Raw genomic sequence first — 12,914 nt, forward strand, 5'->3', positions numbered from 1 at the left:
GCAGGGATTATTGTGACTGGATAGGGAGCAGGGGTGGGGGACAAGATGATACCGGAAGCTTATTGGGGAGGTTACGGCAGTGGCCTGGGTTCAGATGACTGGGAGTCTTACCTCCTGGCGCTTGCTGCTTTGACCCTTCCCACAGTGTCTGTGACCAACACAATATTGTGGCAGTGAGGGTATAATAATACCCTCAAGATCAGGTTTTAAAAACCACTGTGGCTCCCACCTGGTTGCGGTTCTCCTGGATCATTCCCTCCGGGGAAGTAAGAGACCACACTGTAAGTTGCTTGTGGGAGGGCCCACGTGACCTGGAACCGAGGCCTGCCAGCAGTCATGCGAGGGAGCCTGGAAGCAGTGGTGAGAAATAGTTTCAAACATTTTAAAGATAATTTGGACAGGTCGAGTTTGAGATATTAAGAGATCCATGTGGAGAGTTTAGTTGGCGTTTGGATTGTATTTCAATTCAGGAGTCTGGATAAAATTGGAAGAGTGAGTAGAGCCAGAGAAGAGACCCAGGCCTGACAGGCCCTTGGGCAGCACAGCTTTTAATGACTAGGCTGAGGCGAAGGAGCACCCAGTAAGGGAGACAGAAAACCAGAGTTGGGGTGTTCTGGGAGTCAAGTGAAGAACTTCCAGGAAGGAGGAAGAGTTCACCTGGGCACCTGTACAGTGATGCTGGTAAGATGAAGAAAGAGCCGATTAATCTAGTGATGTGGAGGACAGGCGCCTTCACGGGGCGGACAAGAGTAGAGTGGCCAGGAAGACAGCTGACTGGAATGGCAGATAGAATGGAAGTGAGGAAGAAGGGACGACTACATACATCATCTCAGAGGTTTGCTTATGGTGGGATGTGTTGTTGGGAAAGGACATGGAGTTCGAAGGGTTTTATTTTGGAGGCAGCTATTACCCTGGTATGGTTGTAAGCTGATGGGAACAACTCAGAAGAGAGAGCAGGTGCTATCCATGGAGACTTGACTTGAAGGACATGTCCAAGGTTTTGACCTTCCCCTTGAAGGGTGGATATGTGAGTTCCCGAGTTGAGTACGGTCCTCTCTTGGGGGCTGGCGTGGAAGCTGTAAGCCCAGGCTGTGTAGGCCTTGGCCTAGAGCCACAGAAATGGTCTCCTTGCTGGGACACTGCAGATGCTGTGGGCAAATCCAGGAGACATTTCATGTAAAACTTGACTTTTCTGGACAGCAAAGAAAAAAGGACTGTGGCTTCTTGGATTTGGTTTCAAGGTGGACTTTATTGGGAAGTTAGTGTAAAAAACATTCAAATTCATAAAATTTAAATAAGACAGTGAAATTATACCTTGTAGCTATAGTAATCGCTATATCAATCACAAATAAGGTAAAGTCTAAATTACTGCCTAAGCAAACAGTATTTTGTTAGGTTCTGTTGCAAGCCCAAGGCAGGAAACACTGCAATTATTAGAAGTGAGCCCAATGATGTATTTGCATTTGAAGCTAAAAAAAAGGAAAAAAAGGCATGTTCTGATTATGGCATAACAACATTCTAGCCTGAAAAAAAACAAAACTTTATTAATATGTCCTGCAGCAGATACATTAGTAATCGTAACCATGCATTAAAATTCTCATGTCATAAAGAGTACTCAGTTTTTTTCATGATACATTGTTTTACTGAGTTCATGTGGTTTGTCCCTCTCAGGATCCTTCTCTGGGGACAGCTTCTTAAGATACCCAGTTTGCTTACCCAGGGTCATCTTTGGTCATTTAATACCAGCCAACCTGCTGGGACCCAGGGCTGGTGGAAGGCCCTTCCCTGAACAAAGGAGTCAGATCTCCCTTTTTCTCAAACCTTAATGCCACACTACACAACCCGGTCAAGAGTGTTACTAACAAGTTACTGTGGGATTCTCTTTGGTTATGGAATTTTTATTTAAGCTTATCAAAAATATAGTTAGAAATATGCTCCTGAATTCTAAAAGTATTTGTGACTGACTTATACACAAGTATGTATTTGTATTTCCCTGTGGAATCTAACGTGAGTGGTCTCCTTAGCAATACATTTGAGTGAAGAACAGAGACTGATCTTAAGAACCAAGAGGTGGGGGTAGCTGGCCAGGGTAGCCTTAGATGCTGTCCATGGCTCTGAACTCGCTGAGGGCCTGCACAGGGTTCACGTGCTTCTTCTGAGATGCCCGTTTAATCTTGGTCTGTGTCTCGTCCTGTTTCTCTCTTTTCACCAATGGCTTCTTCTCAGGTGCCTTCATCTTCCATGACACGGCCGGGAGGTTGAGGGAAGCCATGCCCTGAGACTTCTGGTATTTGGTGGAGGCCACATAGGACGCCTTCACCGTCTGCACCACGGCATTCATCAAATTTTTGGCGGCCTGGATCAGGGACATGGCGCTGTCCACCTAAGAGACACAAACATGGGGTGGTGAGGAGGGAGCCCCCACTGTCCCCCTCTAGGACAGGGCTTGGCAGCAGCACCATTACCAATGAACTCCCTCCAAATGACTGGCTGCTCTTATCCAAATACCTTGAAAACACTTGCTTCAGATCTTCTGAAGAAAAGCATTATCTATCACCTTGCCCGCTCCCACCCCTCAACAAGATTTTACTCCCTCGGTTAGACAAGCTGGAGGAATGAGCCATCCTAGACAGAAAGGCATTGCTTTCAGTCATCCTGGGGCACTAACATCGTAGCAGGTGAGCAAACTGTATGTTATACATACTAAGTTTCTTTCAAAGGAAATTCTGTGGCATTAGCAGAAGCCACAGGGAATTAGTGGAGCCCAGCACACTGAACCAGACCACTTTTGCCCTGCCCCAAGTGACAAGAGGTCAGAACTGTGACATGGTAAAGAGACAAGGGGGGATATTACTCAGGCACTTGGAGCGGTAGAGGATATTTCAAAAAGCCTTGGTATGTAATCTTTGCAGTTTTTGAACAGGCTCAATTCTTCTGTGGGGGTAGAAGAAGGAAGATAAACAAGTACCTTTACCCAGTGAGAGGCCAGCCTAGCAATGGATCCCAGCTGTCACCCACCATGCAGAGCTGTAGTTCAGCAAGGAACAGCCGAGGGGCAGCCCTTGGCCTCCAAGGACTAAGAAGCAACTTCAGGGATTTCCACAGCACACTTCCCCAGTTCAGGGCAGGTAAGGAGTGTATGTGGACAAAGGGCAACCTATGCCCACCAACCCCTTCTTTTCACAGATGATACTTACCCCAGAGACCACAAGCTCCCCTCCAAGGTTCTGCACCTCGGCCTTGACTTTGCTGCAGATGTTGAGCTGGTGACAGTAGAGGGCGATGCGCTGCAGGTAGGCCAGCAGGTCCTGCTTGCAGGCTGAGTCCGGACACTGATGGGAGAGCAGGTTTAACACAAAACACCCCAGGCCTGACCCAAACCACCCACCCCCAGGGACTATTTCTAAGCCTCTCAGTGTACCACCAAGAGGCTTCCTCTCTCCCTGCTAGAGCAAAGAGCATGAGAGATGAGTTACCCAATTACCTGGGGCAGTCAGAGCCCTTGGGTGCTCTGCTTGGGCCCAGGTCCTGAAGGTGAGAAAAAGCCTCAGCAAGCAAGAGCTTGGTGCTGGAGAAAAGTCAAGAGTGCTCTGAACTAGGTAATAACCATCCCAACAGCTCTTGTGTTCAGAGGCACTTGATCTGCTCAATTATGATACACACTGTAAGCACAGGATGAAAGGAGAGGCTCACTTCAGGCAAAGATGGAGGAAGAGTAAATCTAAAGAAAGAAGAAAAGCACTTGGGGACCGTGGGGTCTTCACTGGGGTGGCTGCTGCCCAGTTCCTGTCTTGCTGCCAAAGCTCAGGGTCAGCTTAGGAATCTATACCCAAAGAAAGAAACATAGAGGGAGGTACTGAAGTATTTACAGCAAGCCCTTCCCTCTGTGAGACTGAGTGAGAGGGTAGTCTAGAGAGACCTGTAGACCATGCTGGAAGTGCTGGATTTTATTCTAAGCAGCTTACAGGAGTACAGCAGAGCCCTATCAGATAAGCATTTTAAGATGATCATGTAGGAGGACTGTATTGACAGCTGAGTGGAGAGAGGGGAGGGTAATCAATGAGAAGCAGTCCAGGTGCAGGGCTGTGGAGGTCTGGCCTGAGTTGGTGGTGGAAGACAGGAAAAGACTGCATGGTGTCAAGATTCTCAGGGCTTAGTACTGGATTCCATGAAAGAGGGGAGTTAGGATGACTTGAGCAATGAGGCACCCGGATACCTCAGGGAAAGGGCTGGGAGGGAAGGGCTTATAATTGCAGAGAATGTAACTGAGAAACAGTGTCTCTAATAAAGAAGTCCAGGAGATAGGAACCACATTTTTTCCTAAAGGGTTTATGAAGGCTGGGCAGTTGAGAGCCTCCAGTGCTGAGGACATAGATGTCTGTGCCCAAGTGGGCACGTTAGCCTGATTCTTGTATGAAGTAGATCTACAAGAAGAGGCCCTCACACACCTGTGTCACTGGGTTCGGCTGCAGAAGCAGCGCCTGCCCAGAGCTGAAGTTCCAAAGAGAACTGAGAGAGAATAAACACTGGAGGCTGGCTTTTATCTGTCAAGATTTCAGGACAGACACACCTACTATAGCTATGTACTCTAATGCAAAGCGCTTGCCTCTTAAGACTTGTCAATGCAAAGCGCTTGCCTCTTAAGACTTGTCAAAGAAGAAACAGGAATTCAGAAACCCTTAAAAAATCTATGCTGGTTGGTAATTAAGAACAATTTTTGAGATGAGAAGAGTGTTGTGTTCCATGAAAATCACTGTTATTGCCGCCTTGGGAATGGACCGTGCTGGGCTGCCTGAGTCCCAGGATGAACTTAAAAGGAACACATGGCAAGTCTGTCACTTACATGGTCTGCAATGGTCCGACCAAGCTTATCCATCCTGGATCCTGCCTCAGCAATTTTCTTGGCAGCACTGATTACATCTGATGTATTTTTGAGTGGTCCTTTACCTCTGAAAAAAGAGAGAACAAAGATCATTGTATGTGAAGCCCTTTGGTGGGTAGAAAAGAGAGGATGGCTACAGAGCAGTGTAGTCCTGCCTGCCTGATGTGACCTGTGGGGAGGAGAGCTGCCTCCGGACAGGTGTTGAGGCCGTGCACTGCTCACCGGGTGAAGTCAGTCATCTCCATCATGATCATGCACATCTGCTTGGCCAGCACAATGATGTCATTACCGCTGTCGTCCCATTTGGACACTTCAGCATCCAGCTTGCTCTTTTCTTCCTGGAAGCTGGCCACCTGTTCTGCAATCTTTGCTTTTTGCTCTTGGGGAAGCTGAGCCATGATTGCCTAAAATCAGAAGCACAGAAAACTCTTACATGAAGAGAATATGACATTCTCACAATGCATTAGCCAAAAACATTTCCACTGAGTAATCTATGGCATAGATAGGATAATGCTTTAATAGGTTTCATTTGGCCATTTCTTCTCACTTGGCCTAGAAGTTCATGGCAGCCTGAATTCCCAGCCCACTTTCAAGAAGTTTTCATGTAGAGGAAAACAAGAACATGAGGGCCAGAAGGCTAACGTTGAAGCTTTGTGATCACGCTTGCACATGAATTGAACCTGCTTAATTTAACTCTTTAGAAGTTTTGTGCTCTGTCTCCTGCTGTGGAGAGTGGAGATGAGGGAAGGGCTAATGCTCACAGCCCTGGCCAGCGCTGAACAAGCACTTCCTGTGGCTGCACTGCCTCTCCAACTTTTCAAGGTGAACTGGAAGTGGTTTTAGAACATAAATTTTACAGCAGGCAGGCAGAGAAAACATTTTGCGTATTTCAGTGGCATTTAAACCTTAACAATGCAGCACCTGCGAGGGCCTGTTGTCCACTTCGGACCCCCTGGACTCTTCTTCCCAAAGAGTTCACGACCAAGTGGGGACTAAAGCAGGGATGCACTCGCTGTTCAAAATTATTTCTTATAAGTAAAAAAAAAGACTCCTTAGAAATATTTGGCATACTCCCAAAAACAAATGTTACTGATTGAAGATTTAATGACTCAAATGAATGCAAGGGCTATGATTTCCTTAAATGTACCATTGTTATTTTTTTTTTTTAACCCATATAATAAATAGTTCATACCCATGGTATCACTGAGATGGGGAAAGAACAATTTTTTTTAGATTTCACAATCCTTTTAACAAACACTGCATTGATTAGATCCTAGGGCTCTCCTGATGCAGGACTCAATCAGTCATAAACCAAAGCCCCAGGGCCCACGTTCCTGCCCTGCTCCCAGCTGAGGAGACACTTGAGAGGAACCTACAATTGACTACCAGGTGTCACAACTTAGGTTAACTTTCATCCTACTGCCAGGGGGAAAATGGGGTTCTTAACACTGGGAGTATTTTCCTGGAAAAGAAAAGCTAAGACCTGAGAGGGACAGGGAAAGTCTGCAGAATGAATTTAACTGATTCCTTACCCGGGCACTCTGGCCCGCTATCAGCTGATCATCTTCTGTCTGAACGCTTGTTCTGCTTCGGACATCGAAGTCTTCTGTCTCGAAGTCAGAGTCATCCAGCTCCTCAGGAGTCTGCCACCAAAAGAGAGATTATAAGTCAGGCACTACCTTGAGTCTGATGTATGAAGACTCAGAATTCTGGACTTTCGTATGCAGTATTCTAAACAGGTGTGGGTAATAAAGCTAAAATCACTCATTCTCCTGAGACCCTGCCAAACCGATGCACAAACAAGCAGAAGGTGAGGGCACCACCCCACACTTTCCAAAGGGCCTTGGGGCTCTTTCCTGGGGGACAGAGCTTCAACTTTCAACACTGAGTCAAGATTCTCTCTTTGATATAAGATTTTTACTTTTTAATGTACTTCTCCAATAGCTGCATCTAAAGACAAAGGTGAGAACTGTTCTGGGTAGAAAAAGTGCTGTATTAAAAAGACGTATATTTTATACAATGTTAAGCAGATTCTTAAAACTTTCCCACTTGATGACAAAAAGGAAATTAAATAATACTGGGGCTTGCTTTGAGGAGTAAAAATAGACAATGCATATTTTTCCTTTGATAAAAGGGAAAAAGATAATGTGGCAGGTAAGGGCTGAGGAAATACCAAAGGGACTGATTAGTGGTCCTAGCTCTGCTTTAATTATGAAATAAAATTCTTATTTTGCATAACCTCCAGCCTCGCATGATTTGCTGCTGACTTAACTTGCAGAAGACGGCATTATGTTTTATCAGTAATGGGGCAGCAGGCAGAACAGCTGGGCTGGCTCTTGGACCAGCCTGCCTGTGACAGAAGGGCGTGAGGCAAGTTCCTCATCTGCACCAAGACCTAATCCAAGCCCAGACCCCGGACTTGCTATGAGGCTCAAAAGAGAGGACATGTGAGAAAGCATCTGAAACTACCAAGACTGTGTACATGTGCAACAGTCAGGCCTGTCCCTCAATGAGATGAGGACAACAGAGGACACAAGAGACATCAGTGAGCCACAAAGAGCCTGTCAATGAAAGATCCTGGAGGGTGGCTTGGGAGTGCAAAACACCATAGTGCCCATTTTACTTCCTCCAGAGCTGGAAAAGGAACCCAAGCTGTCTGCCTACTGCCAGGATGTGATTTCCCACAACCCTATTTGCTTCTCCAAAACAGGACTCTGGAATTTGCAAGCATCTCCTGGAGACTATGCAGTTTCAGCTCACTTAAATCTCCAAAGGCATTAACCTCCTCTTTATCATTAAGGTTTCTGTTCATCTATTTCTAGGTGTCTGTCAGTGTGGAAAGAATGCTGGAGAAATAGGGCTGCGTTCATGAACACTGGTGTATGTGACCAGGGGATCCCTTCACACCACTTAGATATGGTCACTGGGTTTAACCTTACATTCAGCCAAGCCTCTGCGGAACACCCGTTCTTCTTTAGCAGCGGCAAGACTTAAGAAAGCAAATGGCTCCACCAGCTCCCTGTTTACCTTAGGAGTTCTGACTAGCAAACCTTGAAGGTGTTATGTAAATGAAAGTCCTCTAACCCAGCAAGACCGATAGCATAGCAAAGCAGACACCCATGCCACAGGCGGGGCCTGGCCCGGGGATGGCCTCTCACAGGCCCTGCTCTCAGCTTCCAGAGCCACACACCTATGCTGAGAACAGCATGTGAAGGATAGCTGCTGTGGGAAAGGCAGCTGTGGGACCCAGGTCTAGCACCCTGGGGGTGCATCACAGAGGAGTTGGTAGCTTCTCAAAACCTGTTTATGACAACTCAGAAGGGGCCCTGGACCACCAGATGGTGAGAAGTGCTACTCTCTGAGAAGATGGGTCAAACAGGGCCCTGAGCAGGTGGCACCTCATTTGGCTATGGTGAGATGGCTCAACGCCTGGCTATGAGCCAGGGAACACAAGCAGGGGCTGCCACAGGCCCTCATTCTCACCCTGAACACCCTGGGTTCTAGCACCCAGCCTGTCATCCCTTCAAAGAGAGGGGTGCTCCATGTGAAGAATAACTTCAACCTGTATTAAAGAAATATCCCTTCTCTGAAATTAAATGAAAAGCCTATGTTTTCTGTAGTTTCTTGCCCTCTACCTTAAATGGAAACCTCATATTGTGACTTTGCCCTAAATTAAATTGTCATGGCCAGCTCATACTAGCTCCTGTTCTCAACCTGAGTTTGGACTGTAACTTGCAACTAAAAGTCTTTTTAGACAACATAATTAAATATATCTCATTCTAACAGCTTTTAGATTCATGGTTTTAATATACTGCCAACGCATCTGCTGAGTTCCAAAATGATGCATTGCTCAAGTTCAGCAAATGGTAAGAAAGAGCTGTTAAAACATCTGAAATGCAGTTACTCACCCTTATCATCAACACTGCTTTCCTGATGTCCCGGATGCCATCGTACACCAGGCGGGAGGCATCAATAAACTCATTCTCATCCATGGGCTGGGCGGGGTCCGAGCTGAGGGCTTCCACAGCAGCTTCTACTTGCTCAGTAAAACGCGGCATAACTGCACAGAAAAGACATGTGACCGACCCTGCTGGCCTAGCAGATGTCATTCCATCAGTCCCTCCCTAAGCCCCTCACTCAGACAGAAAGAGGCAAGGTGTACAATGAAGAGCCTCTGCTTGACCTATTGTGAGAAATATTTATAGTTGAAATAAATAAAATTCCATAATTTAAAAAGACTCTCATCTTTGTCTCTGACCAGATTCTATAGTATAGGCCTTGGACGTTTAAGAACCTGAAGTGAGATTAACTTGAGGCCTTGCTTAAGAATGAGACCCTCCTTAATTTAGTATTTATTCACTAACAAAAGACTTAACTCAAAAGTTCATCTACATAGTGTGTTCAAAATTATTCTCATCATTAATCATGGGACCCACATGAAGGAAATGTGTTTGTGAGCCCCTTTTTTGGTTGACCAACTTCTCACACAGCTGATGTACCACCCAAAACTGCTGTCTTAAGACCTGAGTCCTGATCCCCTATTGCCTAACCATGGGGCCTACACTAATGAGATGGCCTAGCCCACCACGCTGTCTCTGTGTGGGAAGCACAAGTAAAGCAGAGAGTTCCCATACCTGTGTTGGAGAGGAGCTTGGTAGCTTCCAGCACCTTCTCTGTGTAGACCCCTGGCTCATAGTTGTCCATCTCTGAGGTGACTACATGAATGACCCGGGCTGCCCGGCCTCGGATTGCACCAGCTGTACGATCCAGCCCATCTACATCTTTCTCTTGGAGAGCAATGACACATTTGTTCACATCTTCCAATATGTGATTCTCTGAGGAACAAGCAAAAAGCTGAATAAGGGAGGCCTTCCACAAGAAGGGACCAATCATTTTTGCCTTTAAATAAATTTTTAATTACATTTGACATATGTTAGTTTTCAGATGTACAACAGTGATTAGACACTTATACATAACTTACAAAGTGACCACCCACCTAACACCATACAGTTATTACAACACTGACTATATTCCCTATGCTGAGAAGATGACAATTGTAAGCTGGCACCTACCACTTATTGTGTGCTCACTTTATGCCAGCTATTGTGGCAAAAGCTTTAATGTGTCACTGTTCTCACAGATTAACTATTGGATTAGCTGTCCCACAGAAATTCAACCTATAATCACCTCCAAGCATAATAATCTTCATTCTAGATTTAACGAAAGAGAAAGAGGCCATCTTTAAGGCAAAATTTTTCGGCCAAGCAGATGATTCACGTAACAGAAACCTTAAGAAATTATCTTTGCCTTAATAATTTCACTAACCTTGTAATCTCAAAGTCTAAATTAAAAGAAAAGGCACACTCTAAGACTTTATCCTCCCAGTCCCTCACCCCTCCAGTAGATGCCAATACTAGTCAGACAATCTACCAAGAAGCCAGCACAGTGCTAGGATAGGAGACAGCGATGGAAGGCAGGCTGAAGCCTCTTTTAGAGGGTGCTGAGGGAGCATACCTGAGAGGAAACATTGTATAACTCTTACGGGCTGCAGGTGGGCCTGTTGGGATAGTTATGGGAATCCTTGAATTCTGGTAAGCTGACAAGTGGCTCCTACCAGTCACAGAGCTGGGAACTGGAAGACCCACCAAAACTATTTTCCTCAAAGCAAAAAGCTTCATACTAGATCTTGAGAACTTCAGAGTAAGGAGTTTGCTTCAACCCCATCGATAATAGCAAAGTGGAGACAACCCAAATAAATGTTCACTACACAGCTGTTAAAATGGATGAGGGTCAATCTGTAGGGGCAGATCCAGAATAGGAAAGGGAATACTCTCACTCAGGAGACCACCAACAGCCAACCAGAGCCACAAGGTTGTCTAGACTCCACGGGGCAGGCGAGCAAGGAACAAAGAAAATCCTCAGGTTATCACCTGGCCATTTCCTTCCTACTTAGAAAGAAGCTTTCTTCAAGACATAAAAGAACTGCTAGGAACAGTGTCAAAGAAATGGCCACTCACTTAAACCAAGAGAGTACCTGGCACAACAGGTGAAAGACTAACGAACCCAGTTCTTCTGGAAGAGCCAGAACATTAGTACAAATGTAATCAGTTTAAGAAACACAGCCCTGGCTACCTTATGCTTTGACATCATTATCCAGGACTAGTTCCTGATTTAATTACTCCACTTCCACTTTCTTTCACAGATTCTGCTAACATAGCAGAATTATATATATAACAATGGAAGGGAGAGAACAATAAGCTTCACCTCTTAAGTAGCCAAAACAAGGAAGTGATCATGATATACTATTTCTTTTCATCACAAGTACTTAGCAGACCTAAGAGCTACCATGATACTCTGACTCTGGGCTTCAGGATCCCCTGTAGGCCCCAAGAACCAAGCCTCCGCCCCCCTTTTGTAGTTCCCAAGAGACTGCACGCAGGGACTCTATAAAGATCTCTTTGTTCTAAAATCATGAGTATAATGGAGTAAAATTTTAAGAACCACAATGAGAAAGAAATAATGATGTGAAAGAACTGAAAAGAGATTAGGTAAAAACATCTTTGCTACAAAACTAAACATACTCTTAGCATATGATCCAGCAATCATACTCCTTGGTATTTATCCAAAGAAGATAAAAATGTATGCCCACATAAAAGCCTGCATATAGATGTTTATAGCAACTTTATTCATAATTGCCAAAACTTGAAAGCAACCAAGATGTCCTTCAAGTGGGTGAACAGATAAACCGAACTGGTACATCTAGACAATGGACTATTTAGCACTAAACAGAAATGAGTTATCAAGCCAGTAAAAGACATGGAGGGACCTTAAATGCATAGTATTATTAAGTGAAAGAAGCCAATCTGAAAAGGTTACATGCTGTGTGATTCCGACTATAAGACATTCTGGAAAAGGCAATACTATGGAGACAGTAAAAAGATCAGGGGTTGCCAGAGGTTGGAAGGAGGAGGGATGAATAGGCAGAGCACAGAGATCATTTTAGGGCAATGAATACTATATATGATACTATAGTGATGGGCCCAGTGGTTCAAAACCATATAATGTAAACCACCAAAAGTGAACAATAATGTACCTTGTGGACTTCGGGGTATTTAATTTTAATGAATGTGTGTCACTATGATGGGGGATGTTGAAAATGCGGAAGGCTGTGCATGTGTGAAAGCAGAATCTAAAATTGCTCTAAAACTCTTTATTAATTAATTCATCAATAAAATATCTTTCCAAGGAAAACCAGAATATAGTAAGAATTCCTATTACAGAAGGGAAAAATGAACGACCACAATACAGTTAAAAAGACCCTAATTTAGTGTGTACTAAATAAAAAATTAGACCTGTTAGGGTTTAAATTGTTGTACTATTGAAAGAGAAAACATATTAAAATTACATATTAAACTTTTTACAGAAACAAATTTTAGGGGATAATATTTGAACCAATTAAAAGAATAAATGTAGCCCTGACTGGTGTAGCTCAGTTAGGCATCATCCTGCAAAGCAAAAGATCGCAGGTTCGATTCCCAGGTAAGGGCACATGCCTGGGTTGTGGATTCCGTCCCCAGTTGGGGAGGGAATGGGAGGGTATGGGAGGCAACTGATCGATGTTTCCCTCCCTCTCTTCTCCCTTCCCCTCTAAGGATAAAGAATTAATAATCTTAAAAAAAAAAAATTCCATGGGTTTGGAGTCCATCAGAAGCATCTTTTATATACAAACTCTCTACATATTAATTTTAACTGTACAGAAGGGTACTGTGCCTGCCTACCATACTAGGCCTTTGGTTAAAACTGCCTTTAAAAAAAACCTGAATCTAGCACATTTTACACTTGTATCTTACATCACTAAGAAAAGGAAAGGCATAAAAAGGAAAGAAAAGATGATGCTAAATAAACTATGAACCAATGTTTTCTCATATCACTGATTTTTAAGACATCCCTGTTTCAGGATTAATACTTGGGGGGTCTGGGGGGGGCACACATCTTAGAACCAATGAAGCATGAATTCCTTTTGTTCACTAAA

The 12,914-nt window shown here is 44.5% G+C and overlaps 1 protein-coding gene across 1 annotated transcript in view; it reads right to left on the bottom strand.

Moving 5' to 3' along the window:
• Nucleotides 1-1,990: 1,990 nt before the first annotated feature.
• CTNNA1 (catenin alpha 1) overlaps nt 1,991-12,914 on the bottom strand; it is a 180,563-nt gene continuing 169,639 nt past the window's right edge. Inside the window, exons 12-18 of the mRNA XM_090288239.1 lie at nt 9,517-9,717; nt 8,791-8,942; nt 6,415-6,525; nt 5,105-5,286; nt 4,844-4,949; nt 3,198-3,332; nt 1,991-2,383 (exon numbers count right to left, since the gene is read on the bottom strand). Of these exons, the coding sequence (XP_090144365.1) occupies nt 2,096-2,383; nt 3,198-3,332; nt 4,844-4,949; nt 5,105-5,286; nt 6,415-6,525; nt 8,791-8,942; nt 9,517-9,717 (1,175 nt within the window). The 3' untranslated portion in view covers nt 1,991-2,095. The remainder of the gene's footprint in view (nt 2,384-3,197; nt 3,333-4,843; nt 4,950-5,104; nt 5,287-6,414; nt 6,526-8,790; nt 8,943-9,516; nt 9,718-12,914) is intronic.

The sequence above is a fragment of the Furipterus horrens genome, unplaced genomic scaffold, assembly GCF_987537825.1.
Source record: "Furipterus horrens unplaced genomic scaffold, mFurHor1.1.pri manual_scaffold_10, whole genome shotgun sequence".
NCBI classification, from domain to species: Eukaryota; Metazoa; Chordata; class Mammalia; order Chiroptera; family Furipteridae; genus Furipterus; species Furipterus horrens.